At 41.5% G+C, this 21,325-nt stretch overlaps 1 protein-coding gene across 1 annotated transcript in view; it reads right to left on the bottom strand.

Annotated features, from left to right (window-relative positions):
* Positions 1 to 846: 846 nt before the first annotated feature.
* LOC127350795 (cadherin-2-like) overlaps positions 847 to 21,325 on the bottom strand; it is a 92,201-nt gene continuing 71,722 nt past the window's right edge. Inside the window, exons 14-16 of the mRNA XM_051377791.1 lie at positions 19,613 to 19,752; positions 11,469 to 11,630; positions 847 to 5,303 (exon numbers count right to left, since the gene is read on the bottom strand). Of these exons, the coding sequence (XP_051233751.1) occupies positions 5,097 to 5,303; positions 11,469 to 11,630; positions 19,613 to 19,752 (509 nt within the window). The 3' untranslated portion in view covers positions 847 to 5,096. The remainder of the gene's footprint in view (positions 5,304 to 11,468; positions 11,631 to 19,612; positions 19,753 to 21,325) is intronic.

The following is a 21,325-nucleotide window of genomic DNA, read 5'->3' as shown; positions in this document are numbered from 1 at the left end:
ATTGCTCAGACCTGATATTTTCTATTTGGCTGTACACATTACTTTTTGAATGTGGCTCATATCAGATTCCAGAGTGACAGGTCAAGGTCCTAAAGTGATCTGCATGTCGAATGTCGATCTAGATAGCCTGGAAATGTAGGTATGTATATGTAAGTCATATAGAAATCATATAAAAATAAAAGTAAAATCTGTCAGAGATCAAGTCTGTAATCTACAGATAGATATACACATTATCTTTCCTTTAACATATCACCAACTTAAATAGTAGTGTATTTTTCTGCATTTACTCTAGTTTCCTGCAGCAATATCAAACTTGTCTTCCTGTCCTGCAACTACTGTTCTGACTCAGTGTCATCACTCTCCCCAACCTGGTTTCCAGCTGCAGCAGGCAGCTGTTTTCAGTGAAAAAGTTCAGATAAATCCACTGTACTCGACCTGCTCAGCACCAAACAGCTGACAGACACAGTTAGAGACTAGCTAGTAAATATATTGGAGCATTTATGAGCAGCTAAAGAGGCAGATAATTCCATCAGGAGTTGGAAGAAACCAAAAATACAGCTAAACAAGTTCTTTAAGTGGACACAACTCTAAATAAGCGATAATGTTGCTCTGTGATGAGTAAATCAAACAACTGTTTGCTAACATGTTAGCCATAATGGCTTTATTATGTTGTAATATGTCAATTTTAATATAGTTATTATATAGTTTATAGCTGCTGCCCTCAGGTGGCCAAAAAATTTAATAATGCTGCTTTAGAATTCGCCCTACTGAGCCAAATGAGTGTGTGTGTGATTGGTGTTGGCGAGAGATCTGAAAAATACGGTTTTCCCATAATGAAAAGATAAAAACATGCAAAAACGTTTTAATTTGTAATCCAAATTACACATATACAAGGATTCAGGATATTAGCATGTCATTTTCAGAGACCACAGCCAAAAGAACAACAAGAGAAAAAAAAACAATCTGTACATATTTCAGTTTACAGTGAGTAGCCAGTTGAAGAGTACCAGAGAACACTAAGGCAAATCATCAGCAGACAGAAGAAACATTGCCTTTTTTGTATTTAATCCACCACAGCAGAGTATCAAGAAGTATCTTTGCTACAAAACAAGGACTGGTGTCTCCCTTTATTAGCAATCAGCTGCATAAGTTACATTGTGATAAAAGCAAAACAAATAAACAGAAGGTATCTATCTAAAGTCTAGCATTACTGTACATGTCTTCTTACTAGCTTTGGAACACCAAACCAGCAAAAATATGCGGCTCTTTTGTACAGCTCTGGGTTTAACCAACGTCTGCCTCCCACTAACAGAAACCTCCCACAATCACTGATACAGCCTTACTACTAAGTAACACTGATATTGTATATAAGCCTTTAAGGAGAGGTGTGTAGGATTAAGTGACATCTAGCAGTGACGTGGCAGATGGCAACCATTTGAATACCTCTCTCCATCCAAGCAGTTAGGAGAAACTACGGTGGCTGCAAAACCTGTGGAAAAAACGCAAAAGCCCCTTAATAGAGCCAGTGTTTGGTTTGTCCATTCAGGGCTACTGTAGAAACACTGGGGGTTCAACATGGTTAAACCTGATCCCTCTGTAGATAAGATAAGTAATTGGTGATAGGTTTCAGGTGATTCTGTATTCATATACACGTATCTGTTTATAGATATTAGTGTTTTGTTTCAGCCTGTATAAAGCCGGTCTATTCCTGTCAGGTATACTGAGTCTATCAGAGTTCAATACAAAGAGATTTTCCCCTTTGGTTTTATTGTTAGGGACGACAGGGTTTAGATCTGATATTTTCAGTTCTAGTCGTTGAAAACCCCTCTGGCTCAGATATAAAGCTTATGGCTGTGCGATTCCTGTTACCTTACACTGTGCCATTTTTGTGTATTGCTATAGCAACCCACTTTAACTGGTATTTAAAAATTTGTGTAACTTCAGATGCTGTGTACTGTACATTCAGTATACCTAGATTTAAAATAATGTAATGTTAATTTTTTTATGTAAAAGTGGAACTTTTCATCTTCAGGTTTACCCTGCAGGGACCTCAAATATCCATTAAAATGTGTCATGAAATGGCCCGAAGTTGTCAAAAGAACTCGCTCTAGAACAAACTATTGGATTTTTCTCCTGCCATGGCAAAAATATCTCCAGATGGCTCAAAAAAAAAAGCAATAGAGAAAAGCTGCAACATATGCAACTGTTCCACTGCAATAAGCAAAATTAGTGACGTAACATCAGCTTAATTCCTAAAATTCATGTATGCCACCCCTAACTGTTAGGAAGATGCATCAGCAGGAGTAAAGATAGTGGTTTGGTTAAATGGCTGTTGTGCCTCTGTTTCATATTCTGCTGCAGACCCAGACACAACAAAGGAGGGGTGATGGATTGGTCAGTTTAAGCAACCGACCTGAATATTAGTTACCCCTCGCTTTATATTCCGTTCACAAGCTGTTCATATTCATCTGTAAATACGGAGTCCATCCAGAACGTGTGTGCTCTACGTACACCGGACAAATATCCACTCTGTCATATTCATTACATATTTCATTACTCAATGAATTGCCTTCATGATGGACATATTTTATTTCATTTCATAGATCGTACTGTTGCTCCGTAACCTAAAGTGTTTCAGATGTTTTTTGATTTCTGGCCTTAATTCCTTGTTGCTGTTTTTGCTTTCAGTTTTCTTTCATCTGCACAAACACATACATGGAAATTATATTTTGTGTCTTTGCGTCTGCATTTTGTCATCCTGCAAATAAGCTAAACTACATCCCATTTAAAGTTCCCATTTCTGAAAGTGCAGCAAGGACATAACCACAATATTTATACAGCACAACAAATAACATTTTCTGCTTGTAAAAACCTTCAGAAAAAGAAGTTATTTAAATTCATTGTGCAACTAAATGTCCTCGACTATCTAACGGTGTTGAAAAGCCAGGGGAGGCAGCAATTCTTTATAGCAATTCAATCAAAGCTTTGACGTGATGTGATGTTGAATGATCAGAGTTTGCAGGGTGGGAGAGCAGAGAGGAAATTAAACTTCTGATCTCGGGCAGCTTTGTTAACGTGGGCAGTCAGTCATATTAATGCCAGAGCAGTGTGGTGAAATGAGCCTGCTGTTTATGCAAGTAGACAAACACTTGGGAAACACAGAAACCATGTAACAAGTGTCTGTTGTATCACAAGGAAATATGTTCCACTGCCTTATATACGTAATAACCACAGATGTGAGTGAGCTTCTGGTGCTTAGGGTGAACCATATTTTCAAACCTTAGAGAGATCAGTGTCATTTTATTCAGGTAACGCTGCGCCTGTCGATGGCGTCATATCCCCTTTGTGCCTGCGTCAGCGTTGTGGTTGTCTGCCAGAAGCTGTCATACATTGACTGTTGATCCAGTCTGAAGCCACATTGTTACCATCCACTGTTTAGATCTTGGTGCTTTTTAACTCTAGATTTGAACCGGATGAAGGATTTTAACGTTTGCAGCAGCTCGGCTCGCAGCCCCTCCGGGACGTCCTTTGTCTGTCCAGCGTGGGAGAAACAGGGATTTTTAAGGTGGAACTGCTTTATTCAGTGTTTTTAGTGATTTTAATCAGCAGGTCAGTTTGTTTTGGAGAGGAGGAGACCTCTGTGGATAATTGAGCTCCCGGCAGACTGAAGGAATCCTAACCGGGAGAAGCTGACGACAATGACGGTAATGGTGGTGAAGACAACAACTCCCATGATCCCATGCTACTTCACAATGCCATCAAACTTCATCTTTTGTTATTGTTTTAATGTGAGAGGCCCACTAGTGGCAGAAATTACATATTGCACTGCTAAAAGTGTCCCACACGTGCACATGTATGCACCATAGGCATTTCCATTAGTATAGGGGACAATTTTTTCAGTGCTTAGAACTCCTAACGAGCGAACCTTTCCAAACCACGGATGTCGTGAACGCAGCATTTTTGTTGCCGGGTACTTGACGTAGGAGTTAGCCTCCGAGGGCTCTTTAGACTCTCTCTATAGCATGATAGCTAACCGTTAGCATACTGACATGTTCTATTAGAAAGAGCTAGCATAGCACACCATAGAGACAAATCAGTGTTGAATTGTGCATTGTTTATAGTATTAGATTGGGTTAGGAGAGGGATAGAACATTATAAATGTCTATGCAAGTGCAAAAAAACAAGTATAATATGATCATTATTATTATTATACTAATTATGGTGAAAACTGACTTGGGACACTTAGCTTAAAACTGGGACAAACTGGGACGTGTGGTTACTGTAGGTAAACCGAAATATACATATTTGACTCTGCTAACCTCTGTGATTGATTGAGATCTACACACCGTCATGTGTCGGGACTGTAGTTGTCATTCTCTGACTGAATCAGATGAGAAAACCTTTAACACCCAGAGCTATACAGTAAAACCGTGTTTTTGCTGGTAGGATCCTCCAAAGCGTCTCAGAGCAGGCTTTGCCATCCAGTGTGTCTCTGTGGAAATGACTCACACACTCACACACACATACAAGGTAATGACGTATAACCCAAACACACACACACACACACACACTCATTATCATGGCGAAGTGCTCCTCCAGTTGCCAATGAACAACACTGGGAGGTTTAAAGCAATGTACAGAATTGAGACTTAACACAATCAAAAAGAATGTACAAAAAGGCACATTTGACCCCAGTGCTCCTGTACTGTGAGATTCAAGTGTAAATGAGCGTCTGTAGCATGGCTGTCGTAGCTCTTAACCATCAAAGAGACAACATCCCCTCTGAGCGCACTGTCCTGGCTGCTCACATTTTGTTAGCACAGGGGCTAACGCTCAGATGATAATGTCCATTAGCCTGAATGCTAGCCGGTGCCAGGCCTTGCTAGGCCAGGAGTCAGAATGGTCCCTAGTGTCATCAACCGTCGTCAAGGGGCAGCGAGTCTCTTTACAAGCTGTCCCGTTGGTAATACAGAAGTGCCGATCCATACCCCATGTTTACCCCGCATCCTCTTTCCTTACAACCCCCGCCCAACACCTGAGCCTTGGAGCAAGGGTAGGGTGGGGAGGGTGGGTCTTGTCGGTGGGGGCTCGGGATGCTAATCGTCCCCTCCGCCGTACAGGTCGGCCAGCTTGCGGAAGCGCGGCCCCCAGTCGCCGAGGTAGTCGTAGTCCTGGTCTCCACAGCTCGAGGAGGAGTGCAGGGAGCTGAGGGAGCCGGCGGTGGAGCCGCTGCCCTCGTAGTCGAACACGAGCAGGGAGTCGTAAGGGGGGGCGGTGGGGTCGTTGTCTGCTGCCTTCAGGCCCTGGAAAGAAAGATGGAGGAGACAGAAGGGTTAGAAAAGACAGGTGCAGTCGCAAATAATAGTGACAGAGAGGGCATCCTTAGCTCCATGGTGAATATAAAATGACTATTTAGACTGCCAGAGTGCGGAGGAGTGTACATTCATTTACACAGGCAGCGAATATTGAATAAAGATTGGCGCTCTCCTATGAACCTTGTTTACTGGAAATAAATATGGAGGAGACAGGAAGGTAAGCAAAGAGAAGACTGCTCATTCATACTAGGGCCGATTCCGAGTATTAGTAACCAAGGAGACTGATAACAGATATTTGGAACAGATACACATTTGCAGTAAAAATGAAAATAACCAGTTGTAAGTGTAACTAAGTACATTTACATTACTAAGTACTGTACTTAAATACAATTTGAAGGTACTTGAACTAAATCTGCAGATTCACATTGTTAATACACAATAAAAATCAACTGATTTATTATTACATATTCATTTAAATGAGCTCTGCCCTAATCAGCTGCAACATTAGTGATGAACACATAATGCATTAATGATTATAATCCAAAAGTATAAATTATACTTTAAGTATATTTTGATGCTAATACTTTTGTAGGTCCAGTGTGTAGGGTTTAGCAGCATCTAGCAGTTTAATTGCAGATCACAACTCCCTCGCTTCACCCTTGCCTTAAGGAGAAACTAACATTGAGGAGGATCTATTGTCAGACATGGAATATAATATTCTTCAATGTTTTCATTGGCATAGAATCACCTAAAAAAGGGAATCTTTTTAGGTTGTTTTCGTAATAAGCCGTTATCTACAGAAGGAGCAGGTCCTCTTCTACAGAGTCTGCCATGTTGAACCGGCATGTTTCTACAGTAACCCAGAATGGACATTTTGTGCTCACTGTAGTTGCTCCTTTGTGCTTGGAAGAGGAGGGTGAACTGGGGCTGCAATCTGCACCTACACAACTAAATACTAAATGCTGGACCTTTGAGTAAAAGATCTGGGTACTTTAAGAATATATTTAAATGCTTCAGAATTGAACTTTTCAACATTATATTTAAAAAAAGTGAAGAAAGTTACCTGGAAATTTAGAGAAATAAATATAGCCTCCCAAAGTTTTATGAAGTAAATAATGTACACATTTTTATTGGGGGCTTTCCTCATTTTCTATTTATTTTATGAGCAACAAAAAACCATCATGGACCAGGCGGATAATCAGTCTATCCCTAGTTCATACATTATGACTGACTGAGTAGCTGGATCAGCTGGGGGTTCAATTTGTTGCTTGATGTCACCTTATCAGCGGCTGCTGAGGCAGAGGAGTAATATCACTGATACACCTTCACACACAGAGCCTGTGTTTGATGTGGGATAAAGAATATGCTGCACATTCATACCAGGCTTGTGTCACAGGTTATTCCTCGGAGTTCCATACGCATCGCTTCTAAATCGGGGAATGGTGTATGAAGTGTTTGCTAAGCAGAGCTGTCAACTTTTGGTTCATTAAAAGTGAACAATGCACCGGATTTTCCACACAACAGTGCGACAACCCAAACTGCACTGCCAGCATCTCCGACACTGAGAAAAGCAGAATTTATGGTTGAGAGAGTTACAAGACTCTGACGATATCTAGTGCGGGATTATAGTAATCCTGTAATATTTCTATAGCAACTGTAGAGTATATACTAAGGGTATTAAGGGAACCTGTGTTCATGCTGTCATACTAAAGCAAAGCAGTGTAAGACCCATGTTAAGCCCCTAAAACCACGTCTGATGACCCTCGTTGACCCATCTGAAAGGAGCTCACTTTCTCAAAGGACTGGGACTCAAACCTTCCAATCACAAGCCAGCCTCTCTAACCTCTACCTCACACCCTACCACCAAAACCACTTCAGCCCCTACAGAGTGAGTGGGACATGGAGATCAAAGTAGGCAGAGCACGAGGGAGGGAGTGTTAAGTATGTGTTTATTTGTGCGTGTGTGCACGCGGTGGGGTTGAGATGGACAGTAGGGAGTGGGGGGGGGGATTATTGAGGAGCGTAGAAGAGAGGAGGATTTGGGTCAGGCTGGACAGATGCTGCCTCTATCTCCAGGAGGAGATTCAGCAGATTACCCAGCATAGTCTGAACTTAAAACCACCCCCTTCCCTCCTGCACACACACACACACACACACACACACACACACACACGTTTTTAACACGTAGGCAATTTTTATTTTCTACAAACTGGCTTTTATGAAGAATACAAGTACCATCTAAAATTAACATCTCAAAAAGGGTGCTTAAACTAACAGTCTGGAAAATGGCTGGTTTTTGCCTCCCACCGCCGTTCAGAATGGTTAAAATGAAAGCAGTAAATCTGATAAGCTGCGGAAATGTTTTGTGGGCCACGTCTGTCGTCTGACTCAAGACACTCCTGTCACTCTAAAGCTCAATGGGAGGAGAGAATTAACAGAGAGAGAGGGAGAGAGGGAGAGGCAGGCCGAGAAGCATCAGCTTGTCATGTCTGCCGGATTAAGCTGTCTAGATCAGCTTGCCATGTCTGACAGCTCCCACTCATTATTCATAGCTCTGCTTGGCAGATGTCTTTATGCAGCCCGACCGAAAGACACACACACACACACACACACACACACACACACACACACACACCTGCGCACGCACAAACAATACAGAAGCACCCAGAGAGCAGCGCGCATCGGCTGCATTGACAATGATGACTCTTCATGCCCGAGATGCCCCGCTGCCGTGGCGCCGTGTGCTCGGGATGTGATGACAGTTATCAGCTGTGTTAAAGGAAGAGTTCAGTCTCTTCAAGAAGCCTATCTGATTAACTCTGAGAGTCACGTTAATCCATCTGAGAGAGTATAACACTTTTAGGAGGGCTTAAAGCTCTGAAAGCGCTGATGTAAACCAGTGATATATATTCAAATACAGTATGTCCACCTTCTCACTGGGGCTGAACCCAAGTACAGGGGCAGTACTGGGTCCCTTTCACACAGGCACTACAACCCGCAGGAGCAAATGTCTGAATCAGTTGCACGGGACATTAAAAGGCCTGCCGGCTCCCCAGTACAGAGTCTGTGTAATGTCCGAGTGAGCCCATGTGTGAATAGAGCAGGTCGTTGTCTGGAGCAAGCGAGTGGGCGTGCTAGTGACATTGCACAGAGTGTAGGTCCACACTGCCCATGTGAGCAGAGTGTGACAGTTACCTCGCTGAACGGCTGTGGCTCGCACGCCGGTGGTGGCACACAGAGACACTTCTGCTGCTGCACTGTTGCTGCCAGCCCCATCTTTCTACACAGAGTTAAAAGCCTTGTTAACAAATGAATGGACTGTGTCCACAGGCTCAAAAATCTTTAGTATTAAACTGATACAGGAGGTGTTGAGTCATGCCTGTGACTTGTTCAGATATAGGCATTGGAACTCTAGTGGAAGTAGTAGTGTGCATGTTGCTTGTATAATGTCTATATGAAAAAGTTCATTCTCATTGTATTTTAGCTGGGAAAAAATAGAAGCATGGCTCATGTGGGCAGTGTGGCTGCTCTAACCTGTTAACATGGGCACCGAATTAAAAGGCAAGACGTTCTGTCATGAGACGCAGGCAGTGTGGACTGGCCTGCTTCATACTCTTTCATGCTTGCCTGTATAGTGCTTTCCACTCTTCTTTGTGAAATATAACAGTTTTAGACATCCCCCACTACCCCTAAACCCTAACCCAACCACGCTTGCATAACCCTAAGCTCGGCACCGGAAGGCAGGTGGGTTTTAAACAAGTTAAACATTATAATGTTCAAGACCAGTCGGTGTAGTCGGTGCTGTTCTTTAACATTCTCAGAAAGACAATCCGACAATCTCGCCCACATTCCGCAATAACTGGCCAGGTGTGCGGAGGTGTGAAAGTAAGCCAGCTTTCAACATTTTTCACACAACCACTTCTGTCCCCTTTTATGTGTAAAATTGAGTGCAACACCCCAAGTTTCTTTGAGGAGAGACTGTCCTCTGTTCAACAATTCACTGCGTCAGAGACAAACAAAAGAATTGTTAAGAGATCAGGGTGGCCGCTTCGCCTTAGGAAGCCTTGTGATGTGGTGAGGCCACATGTCTTACGAACTAGTTCATTTGAAGCTCCTTCGCTTAATTTGCTGTTCATTATCTTTTTTCATACAGACGTCTGTTGGCAGATGTTACAGTATTTGTAACTGGAAGTATTTAAATAGATAGTGGCAACACATTTTAGGATTTTTTGCTACTAGTAATGCGTATCAGCAACCAAAGTACTGATGCAAACCCTCTTTTTTTTTTTTTTTAAGTATTTCTTTTGGGGCTTTTATTGCCTTTATTATAGTGACAGCTGAAGATAGACAGGAAAGGGGGGCAGAAAGAGGGGATGACACGCAGCAAAGGGCCGCAGGTCGGATTTGAACCCTGGGTCGCTGCAGCAAGGACTCAGCCTCGATACATGGGTCACCAGCTCTACCCACTGAGCTAACCGGGCGCCCACTGATGCAAACCCTTCTATGAACAGACTGAATACTCTTGGCGAGACCGGCCTCCCAATGTAACTGATAGTGTCAATCATTTGTTTCAATACCTGATACAGCCTATGTTGATGTGTAACTGAGGGGTCAACAAAGCATGACGTTGACACTGGACGCCAGCGTTCCTTTCCTGTTTGTTAACAGGCAACCTCGGTTCCTTTCTTCTAGGGCTGTCCCTAACTAAAGATTTTCCTAGTCGACCAGTAGTTAATGATGGGGTCAGCTAATAGGGCCGCTAACTAGCTAGTGGCAGCAGCTAGTACAGATAGCATATGCAACAGTGCACCGGTAAGTGACTCCCTGTGTTACAAAAGAAAAGGTCCATGTTGCAACAATACCCTGATACTTTGGTCCCAGGGACAAGGTGCAGCTCCAGAACAGGTTTTAACGTTGCTTTTGTTTTTCGGCGACTATCTGACTAATGAATAGTGGCTCGATTAAGACTCTTCTTTGACTAACAGTTATGTCGACTATTAAGGGGCAGCCCTACTATTTTTGTTCTTGGTTCATGACCAAGATGGTTTATATACACCACCTTCCACCAGATCAGCCAATAGGGAAATTCAATTGCAGTACCAACCGGCCAGTAGGGGTGCTGTGCACAGCACAATATGTAGAGTTTAAATACTTGCACTGAATATTTATACGTGATTCCATCAACAACACTACTCAATATACATTAATTTTCAAGTGAAAATAGTGGTTTAGGGCTTTAGTTACTTTTTAAGGAAGTGAGGATGGCCTGCAGCCAGCCTGTAGGATTAACTAAACTCAATGGATTTACCTCCAATTATGTAGCCAGGCTGTGGCCATGTCTGAGGCCAGCTAATCCTGACCATTAGCAAAGCTAATTAAGAATTACACAGACACTGCACTGTACTGTGTTTCTCTACTTTTCTGTCCTTTTCTTAAACAAACTAGTGTTGGCTGTTAGTGTGCATCCTCCTGCCAACCACACATCATCACATATCACCGATACAGCACTGACACTCGTCTAAGCTATATATACTAGGAGAACAGGCTGTACAACTGAGCCTAGAGCTAAATACATTTTAAATCTGCATGTGTACTTCATTGTTTGAACATACGTATTGGGTTATGTTTTAATTGGCAGGAATCAAAGTCTTTGAATGTTACAGTGGGTTAGTTCATCTACTGGCAGCTCTGGATAGCAACAAAAAGCAACTGTTTAAAAAAACAGCTTGAACTTCAATATTCCTAAATCCTGTGAGGTGATGAGGTAAACTGCACACATCCCTGCCAGTCTTTGATGCTTTATACGAAAGGATAGAAAAGAGATGAGAGAAGCAAAAGATCTAAAAGTTGTCAAATCCAGCTTTTTCTGGACACACTGTTAGCTTACTGCTGTCGACACACAGTTTGTATTTCACTCAAGTTGTGATTCATCACTTCCTGTGTGCTGAGAACTGCCTGTGCCCGACACCAAAATTTAATCTGGGCAAACACATTGAATGTCGGTTAGTGAGGACGGGACACCCTCTTCTGCTGTGCTCACACTCACTGGTTTAGACGTTTTACACAAAGATGTTCCCATTTAAATTGGTAAGAGACGCTGAGATTCATTGATCCCAGATGTTTTTGTCCAACGGAAACAGTGTGTTGCCGTACCTCGTGGATGAAGTCTCCTATGTCTCCTGGGTGGGGGGCGGCAGAGCGGAGGGGGTACTGGTGGTCATGATGGAGGGGCCTCTCATCCAGTCGTCTGATCCCCACCTTGACACACTCTGGCTCCAGGGCGTCAGGCTGCTGTAGCTGACTCAGATCGTAGTCCTACACACACACACACACACACACACACACACACACACACACACACACACTGTAAGTCAGTTTTATTTATATGGTCCAATATCACAAATCACAAATCTCCCTCAAAGAGGCTTAACAGTCTGTACAGCACGCCCTCTATCCTTACACCCTCAATTAATTGTAAAGACATTCCATTGACTACAAATCCACAACACTGTTCTTAAATCACATGACCGCCAGGACCCGGATCTCAGATCATGATGTTTTCTGAAGGGAATGGTATAAAAACACTCTTCCTGTTGGTGTGAAAAAGAATTAATAATAATGATTGTGAAAAAACAAATGATTTCTGGTTAATATATTTTAGGTGAAGCACACAAACAATATTAAGAGTCTACAGCCACACTAACAGCTCTGTGACTGTACTTCTGCGCAATGCACTTACAGCCAACATGCTCACAGTAACAATGGTAGCATGCTGATGTTTAGAACATATTTACCATGTTCACCATGTTAGCTTTAGCTAATGAGCACTAAACACAAGGTAGAGCGGAGGCTGATAGGAATGTCATTCAAATGTTTAAAACAAAAGTTTTGTTACACAACTTGTTGAGTTGTCGATAGATTACACGGAAACATAGTGGATGAAAGTAAGTGTTGGATTTATTGATTGATTTTGCCCACATTTAATTTGTAATATGGTATTAGTTTGTTACTATTAGTTGTTGTTCATGTTCAGGTTTCTCAAATGGTGGTACCCCTAGGGGAACTTTGGAGTACTGCAGGGGATACTTGACATTTAAAAAAAAATGCATACTCTAAGTTTAATAAAAATAAAATAAAAATGCACATTTTATATTGAATGTTTCCATTTTCAATGCACATGCTGTAAACCCGTAAACTGCAGTAAAATCCGGAAAAGAGTTCACTGATTTAATGGCACTGATTGCCACATTAAAAGAAAGAAAAAGATCCTCGGTAAAGTACAAGTTCATGAATCTCACTACATTTTAACTGCAACTTATCAAAATGCAGTAAATGCAATTTCAATGTTGTCTTAGTGTTTTTGCATCATGACCAAAAAAAAAAACATTTGCCATTTGCTACATTCTAAACAGTGAAATGTAGCATTTGTGCTTTCCTTAATAAATCAGACACTGATAGTGCAGACCTGTACTGTACCTTTTTATATAAGCTTTTGGTCAGAAGGTATTTGGCAAAAACAGTCAAAGGGGGAGCATTAATGCAAAAGGTTTTAGAAGTAATCAATTATCTAAATTACAAACATGTCTTAAGGACATAAAATCCTGGATGACCTGCAATTTTCTGATGTTAAACTCAGAAAAAAACGAAATTCTTGTTCTTGGCCCCAAAAACCTTAGAGACTCACTGTCTAAAGATATAGTTACTCTAGATGGCATTAACTTGGCCTCTAGCACCACTGTCAGGAATCTTGGAGTTATCTTTGATCAGGATTTGTCATTTAATTCTCACATAAAGCAGACCTCTAGGACTGCCTTCTTTCATTTACGTAATATTACAAAAATTAGACACATCCTATCACAGACAGATGCAGAAAAACTAATCCATGCATTTGTTACTTCTAGGCTGGATTACTGCAACTCTTTATTATCAGGTTGCCCCAATAAGTCCATTAAAACGCTCCAATTAATTCAGAACGCTGCAGCACGAGTACTGACAGGAACTAGAAAAAGAGATCACATCTCTCCTGTACTAGCTACTCTGCATTGGCTCCCTGTAAAATGTAGAATTTAATTTAAAATCCTCCTCCTCACCTATAAAGCTCTTCATGGTCAGGCCCCTTCATATCTTAAAAAGCTCATAGTACCCTATTACCCCACTAGAACACTACGTTCTCTGAATGCTGGGCTACTTGTGGTTCCTATAGTCTCTAAAAGTAGAACAGGAGCCAGAACCTTCAGTTACCAAGCTCCTCTCCTGTGGAACCAGCTTCCAGTTGTGGTTCTGGAGGCAGACACCCTCACCACATTCAAGAGTAGGCTTAAGACATTCCTCTTTGATAAAGCTTATAGTTAGGGCTGGATCAGGTGAGTCCTGAACCATCCCTTAGTTATGCTGCTATGGGCCTAGACTATCGGGGGATTTCCCATGGTGCACTGAGCTCCTCTCTTCCTCTCTCTTTCTGCACTCATTCATTTCCCATTAATGCATGTTACTAACTTCACTTCTTCCCCGGAGTTCTTGTGCTTTCTCGTCTCGCAGGTTCTTGTCGATCCTGGTGGAGCCTCCTGCCATGGTCCTGCTAGATTGCCATTGCCAATACTGTTGTTGCTGTGCACCTGTCTGTCTGTCTGTTTGTCTGTCTCTCGCTCTCTCTCTCTCTGTCTGTCTCTCTCTCTGTCTCTCTTTCACCCCAACTGGTCGAGACAGACGACCACCCACCTAGAGCCGGAGGATCTGTCCTAGGTTTCTGCCTTTTAACAGGCAGTTTTTCCTTGCCCTTGTCGCCAAGTGCTTTCTCATGGTGGTACTGTTGGGTCTCTGTAAATAATGTTTTAAAGAGTTCGGTCTAGACCTGCTCTATTTGAAAAGTGTCCTGAGATAACTTCTGTTATGAATTGGCGCTACACAAATAAAATTTAATTGAATTGAATTGAATAGAAGCACAGAGAGTGACCTTTCTTAGTTAGAAAAGGTATTTATTAGCATTAATTCTAATAACAGGTCAGGTAAAGCAATATTTTAGTGGTTTTAGGAAAGTCAACAAGTTCAGCAAGTCTTGGACAAAATCATAGTGTTTGGTTTGTCCATTCTGGGCTACTGTAGAAACACGCCAGTTCAACATGACTCCAAAGAAGAGGACCTGTAGATAAAAACCCTAACCCTTCAAGCTAAATGAGAAAATAAGTTCTTGGCTCGAACCATATTACCAAACCCTAACTAACCTACCTACAAATATACAATAATGCCTTCTTCCTAATGCCAGGTGCACTGCATGCCTCTGGCTAGGGCTGGGCGATATGGCTTAAAAATAAAATCTCCAATTTTTTCACACCAAACCCGATTTACGATTTAATCGATTTTTTTGTAGACTGTTTTTAAGCGGGTGTTTGTGGGCTGCGGTCCTGTATATCTGGCAGAGAGCAACATTTCTCCCACTCGGCTGCATGCCTCTGCTTGAGGTGCTGGAATAAATTTGTTGTACTGCTACCTTTGGTTGCAACAGCTTTCAAACAAATTTTGCAGTGGGTCGTGGTTTGTTCGCTGTCGGACGCCACAAAACCAAACCAGTTCCAAACAACTGACGACACTGTGCCTTTTTTGGGGACGATCTCATCCTGGCTTGCTGCCGTGTTGTGTTTATCTGTGGAGAGGCGGGGGAGGGGTCAGCGCACTCTGACCTACGGGAGCCCAAAGGGAGCGCCGGTGATGTGGAAGTTCAAGAGAAAACTGATTTTAACTAAAAATAAATCGTGTTTAACTACAAATTCGAATTAATTGATAAAATCGATTTATCGCCCAGCCCTACCTCTGGCTATAAAAATAGCACAGGTGCTCATAATAAACTTGACTGATTCATGAAAGTAGCAGACTTTCAAGAACATATACATACACTTACAATACATTGACCTATCACTACCTTTATGTTCCAGCTGTATTTAACACTTGATGCAGAGAGAATTTCAATGAGTCAAATGGGCATGATGAGTTCCTCTAATGCAACCATTTCTCCTGCATCCTCTGTCCTGAGGGAGGAGTGAACCCTACTCTTGTTATTTAATTAGCATCCACTTAGAGAAACGCAGTCTCTCTTTCACCTTCTCTTACACAACATTAGCACAGTCAGCGGGCAGAGGGGAAGTGTGTGTGTCACAGCCTCTGATCTGTTCATGTTGAATGGTATTGTCTGAGTCACTGCAGCAACCATCCAGAAACCATTTCGTGCTCTCTGGTCTCCAGGGAAATCGACTAAAGCAGCCTTTTCAGGACAATAACAGCATGCTCTGGACTGACCTTGGGCTTTGTTCACAATAATGGTCGACCAACAGAATACTTTTCACTGAAGAGCAGCTGAGAGCCCTGCAATAACCTGACAGGGAGAAAGGAAATGCGGTTTGCTTCTCGTAAGGACCAACGATAGACTGATGTACTCTCAGCAAGCAGTGATTCCCAACCAGGGTTACTTGTTACCCCAGGGGGTAGTTGCCAAGGGGTACAAAAAGATTGTGTAGTAACTCAACTAATGTGAAAAAACAGAAATTACAATTTACTTCATAAAAAATACACACATATGTTTATATATTGCATGCCCTTTAGGAAATTGAATGAATATATGGAATGAATGAATGTTTTTTGTAACGTGTAATTAGAGTCGCTTTATATTCAGGCCCGGTTCTAACAGGGTGCAAACTTGCATTGCACCGTGAGTTTAATACTTTTGCACCCTTAATGCCAAGTGCAAGGTGATCTCATAGGCTGTATGGCGTCTCTGTGCGCACCTTCTAATTTGGTCCATGTATGTTCAGCAGTGCAACCTGCAAAAGGGCTGGGTGAAGGTGGATATAGATCATAGGTGGTGATTATTGAAAATTGTATCAAAATAAAGACCCTGATTTGTATTATTATAATCTATCTGACTGATGCTCTTTTAGTAATAATTATCATGTATCTCACCTGGTACATGGTCATATAGTTCAGTAATTAATGTTACACAACAGCGTTTGCATTGCAGTGTGCTTCACAGATAAAACATGAGACGCTAAGAATGCCAAAACATAAAGTTGGATGAAGGTTTGATAAGCCCTGGTAACCGGATGTCTCCTTCATAAAAAGCAGAATATCGAGTTCCATCAGACAAGTTTGGTGTGTGTAGAGCTCTGTATGGTTATATTGTAGCAACCTGCTGTTGTTTTCAGGCGATTTAATGAAGGTAAACTTAGCGAACGGTCGTGTGTAAAGACACTGTGCTCGGGCTCTGCACTTAAAACAACTTAGCATATCCGGCGAGAAGGAAGGAGAAGCTTTTCATACAATATACAGCCTTTGTGGACAGCAGATACTGTAAGAATCACCCACATTCATTCATAGATCAATGACTGATTTACTGACTTTCCTGCTTTAACCCTACCTTTCCTATGCATTTGTGTTTGAACTACTGCTAGTGAATATTGGCCCACATTCACCAGGTTGTAAATTATCACCCACATTCATTCATAGATCAATGACTGATTTTATATTTTATAAAGTTTACTCAAGACAAGGTTTCCTGCTTTATATTCAAATTTCATATAAAAAAAAAATTTAAAAAAAGGCATTCCTTTTTAAAAAAAAAAAAAAAAAAATTTTAAAAAAAAAAAAAAAAAAAAAAATATAAAAAAAAAAAAAAAAAAAAAAAAAATAAAAAAAAAAAAAAACAAAAAAAAAAAAAAAAAAAAAAAAAAAAAAAAAAAAAAAAAAAAACAACACCCATATAAACACTATATATATACACACACATATATACACATATATTTGCATATACATAAAATGTACATATACATATATAATATAATATATCTTCCTATGCATTGTGTTTGAAGCACACGATTCATTTCTTGGCTTTCAAAACTCACATTTTGGTGAGCCATAGAGTAAACCTACTCCTACTGCACTTTCACAAGATTTCCACAACCACGACACAATTATTGACACAAACACATAAATAAATGCCAGGCTGTCCGACATGTTTAGCATTTAGAATTTCATTAACATACTTAGCTTTAATTGAGCGGCTGTTTTGTCACAAAGTAGTTCACTTTAACATACAGAACAGCTGCCACCTTTGCAGCAGGCTATATGTGCTTTGTAATATGTGTTATTGAAACTGTGCACACACTGTACAGTCATGACACAAGAGCAGGTAAGATTGATTGGCACTGCGGCCCTGTATCTGCACTCGAGCTGGTCTCTGCAGCGTTGTCGGGGATCAAAACGAGCACTATGCAGGCAGCCTCTCCCACATGTCAGCGAACATTAAGTTTAAACTTTCTATTAACACCTTCACATCATGCCACTGGGCATCTTTTGAGTCTCTGCGGCTGGCGACAGCATTTGTATTCAGATTCAATTCACAACTACTGCCCGCCTGCCTCTTCTACTGTATTTGAGTCCACAAATGTGAATGGGGGGTTAGTCTGGGTTACAAGAAGATGGGAAGACTTTTGCGCACCAGCGTTTGGAAAGGCCTCCCATTCGGAAATAAAGCGAAAGAAAATCGTTGGAAGTTAGAAGCCTAATTAGGTAGCTACCAGGCCAACATATACATACTTTGCATATTTTTTTGATAACTGAGTGTGAGCTTGTTTTTTGAGAGTATTCATTCCATGGCCACAGAAGGCTACCCAACTCAAGGTCTAAACACACTGTACCAGGCCAAGGTTGAAAAACATCAGATAACTGTGGTGGAATGTTTCTGTAGAGCTTCGGTGACCAAAGTCAGTTTGTATCGAAATCCTGACAGTCCTGAGACCAAAATATTATCAGACTCATCTCACACAGCGTGACATGACATGATCCGCAAGAACACTGTTATCACAAAATGTGTAGAGGCCTTTGGGTGGGATGACCTTTGAACAACAACTGAAGCACACCCTCTGCCTGCCTGTTCTCTGAAATACAGCATTCACTGCTGAAAGTTCTCTGGGAGTATTTACTTTGTTTCACTCTCCACCAATCAGAAACCTTTGCTGATATTTACCGGTCATATTCTGCTCCAGGACAACTGCATTATGTTACCTTTAACCTTTAACATTTAAGGTTAAACAAGTATTTATTATAAGTGAGGATTAAAGACCACCTGTGAAAAAAAGCTTTGTGAGGCAGGCAGCACTATGAGAATGTCATGGAGAAACTGACCCTAAATCAAAACTCGAAAGGTTTGAAAGGTTTGATACATTTACATGTGTCAACTTGAAGGAACTGGTTCTGTGAAAAGAATCTGTCTGCCCATCAAATCTACTGTCTGCCTCTGGTGTATGCTGGCAAGCCCGGAAGTCCCCAAGTGGCTTCTTCTGTATTTTTCGGCATGCAGGCTGCGGTTTAGCGTGTACAGGAAATGTCGAGGTTTTGTAGGACTGAACAGCTACAGTAAGCCCTGAGGGTTAAACGTGAATCAGTCAGTCATCACCCGCACTGCTAGTTAAACTTTGCCAGTGAGTTTGTAATACTTCCATTGTGAATGCCGGCGGTTACTTGTGATAAAAGCCAAGTAGGCAGGTGAAGGTGTGAGCCTTTGTCCGAGGTGCAAGGCTGTGGCTGTATCCTGAAAGCAGTATGAACCTGTCACACAACTTTTACAAAAGATTTGTTTGTTAAAAATCTGGAAACAGGAAAAATAGTGCATGTATGTTTGTACCTATACCGTGTAACTTCCTTCCCTTTACAGCCACTCTAATGAGCTACTGCTGTAAAAAGAAAAGCATGCTCAGTCAAGTTGGCTGGGTAAATGAGGGTTAAACATTTTTCCCAGCAGAAGTGCAGAGCAGCTTATGTGCTTGGCACCAGCAGACGAGTTGTGTGGAGGGACACAGGAAATTGTTCTCCAACAGAAAGCAATTAATCCTGTTTCGAGGTCCTCTTTTGTAGTACACTTAATCTTAGCTGGAGGACAGATGATTGAAAACTGTAGAGAAGCAGAGTGTGTGTCTGTGTGGCAACATTATGTGTCTTTTATGGTTCATTTCTGAGACTGTGTGTGTATGTGACTAGGTGGGAGTGTGGGTGTGAAAGAATGAGGCGAGTGTGAATTGTTAAGAGGATGTGCATATATTTAGTGCTGATAAACCTAAGTGCAGCTTGAGGGCGATTTCTGTCAAACATCAGTGGAACTAAGGTAAACCAGGAGTCAAAACCACCAATCACAGGTAATGTAACACTAACCTATATTGAGCTTGCCCAATAAGAAACAACATACCAACACAACAACAATGAGAAAGAAAATAAAGGTAGATTGAGTAATCTGTGCAGATGGCACATGTGCGTACCTGGTCCTCCTCTCCACCTCCCTCCTCGTCATATTTGAGGATGTTGTCTCGGACGTCGTCCTCTGGGTCAATGAGGAGCTGCTTGGCCTGTCGCTCCTTATCTCTCCTCTTCATCCACATCACAAACAGCAGCACCAGCACTGCACGTGTGACAACACAAGATAAGGACATTGTTTAATATTAGGGACAATTCAAGTTCATAAAAGGCTTCCAGAACAGTCTGAAAGACTCAAAACCAGCATTCTACAACTCCACTACCCAGCCAACATCTGTATGTGGGTATTCGAAAAAATGGGCCCTATATGAGATTGTCTGCGGGTTCCATAATGGCCCCATGTCAATAGTCCACGTGTTTCAGAAAAAACCTGCCATAGTATAAAGAACACACTCTGCCCATCTCTTATAATAATGACAATTAATGACAAATAATAGTGTTTTCTGTCTCAGTTTACTTTGTTATGTTGGAGTTGAAGAGACTGAAAATACTGCTATAGTGGTAACACAAAAGGAACGACTGCAGTGTTTGTGAGAATTGATACTGTATCACAATACATAATATCGCAATACTCGATATTAAGTGTATAATAAGTGTATTGATATTTCTTTACACCTCAGGATAGTGCAGGGTGGCACTACAGGACATGCCATGGAATCATCTAATTCAACACAGTTGAAAATGTGTCCTAATAGTGGTTCTAAATGGATGCTAATGCAAAGGCCGAAATGTGAAAAAAAGAGGAAATCATCGTCTTGGCCCATGGTTATCAACAGCAAAACTACGACAATCTGACGGGGGTAGGTACACATTAATGGATCATTATAAGTCATGCCTCGGAAAACACAAATTGAAATTAAACAATCTGAGAGGGGATAATCACACATTGATGGAACCGATCCAAACTTCACTTTACACTAAAGCCATAAACTGTGACAAGGGACTGCAAGTAGACAGTGTTTGATTTTAAGAGGTGATGGGCCAAAAAGGATGGGAGGCACTGCTCTAAAATACTACTGGACAAATCAGTGTGCTTACCCTTCTCAACATTTAGAAGCATGGCTTCCTTATGAAATCATGTTAGTGATTTTTACACCCACATTGCAACACTCTTTCTTCAACTATAGTACTGTATCAGTGCAAAGCCAGTTCTCCAGTAGTCCTGGTTCATTATGATTAATGCAAGATCTGTATCACAACTGCAAAGCCTCTGTTATCTCCTCAGCCTACCTTACACAGCACACAGTCCTAGTTAAATACCAAGCAACAACTGAAATCCCGTCATATGGGACTGAGTATTTGAAGGAATGACAGAACTCTCTATTTTGAGAAAGTGGAGGGTTTTAAAACTTGATGTGAATCTTTCTCCTTTTGATCATATTAATCTGGGTGGATTCATGAGACAGAGGAGCTCAGTGTGTGCATCTGTTTGTAAACCTGCACTGCTCTACCTGCAAGGGCCAAAATACATTAGGACGCAGAGTGAAACTCTAAGTGAGGACAATTTAAACCCCAGAGAGGCCATCTGAAAAATGGCTTGTCACCATTAGTAACATTTCTCTGTGAAACCAACAGGGAAGGCTGGCTGCTTGCAGCCTTTCAACGAGACAACAGACAGCACATCTAGTCTGTTTAAAATAAGAAGAGTCAGTGCCCGACTCAAGAATTGGCCACATTCCATGATGTGGTCAATGTGCCACATAAATAAACTTTTCTGT

The sequence above is a fragment of the Dicentrarchus labrax genome, unplaced genomic scaffold, assembly GCF_905237075.1.
Source record: "Dicentrarchus labrax unplaced genomic scaffold, dlabrax2021, whole genome shotgun sequence".
Classification (NCBI taxonomy): domain Eukaryota; kingdom Metazoa; phylum Chordata; class Actinopteri; family Moronidae; genus Dicentrarchus; species Dicentrarchus labrax.
The sequence above is the reverse complement of the archived record's forward strand: the minus strand, read 5'-3'. Positions and strand labels throughout refer to the sequence as shown.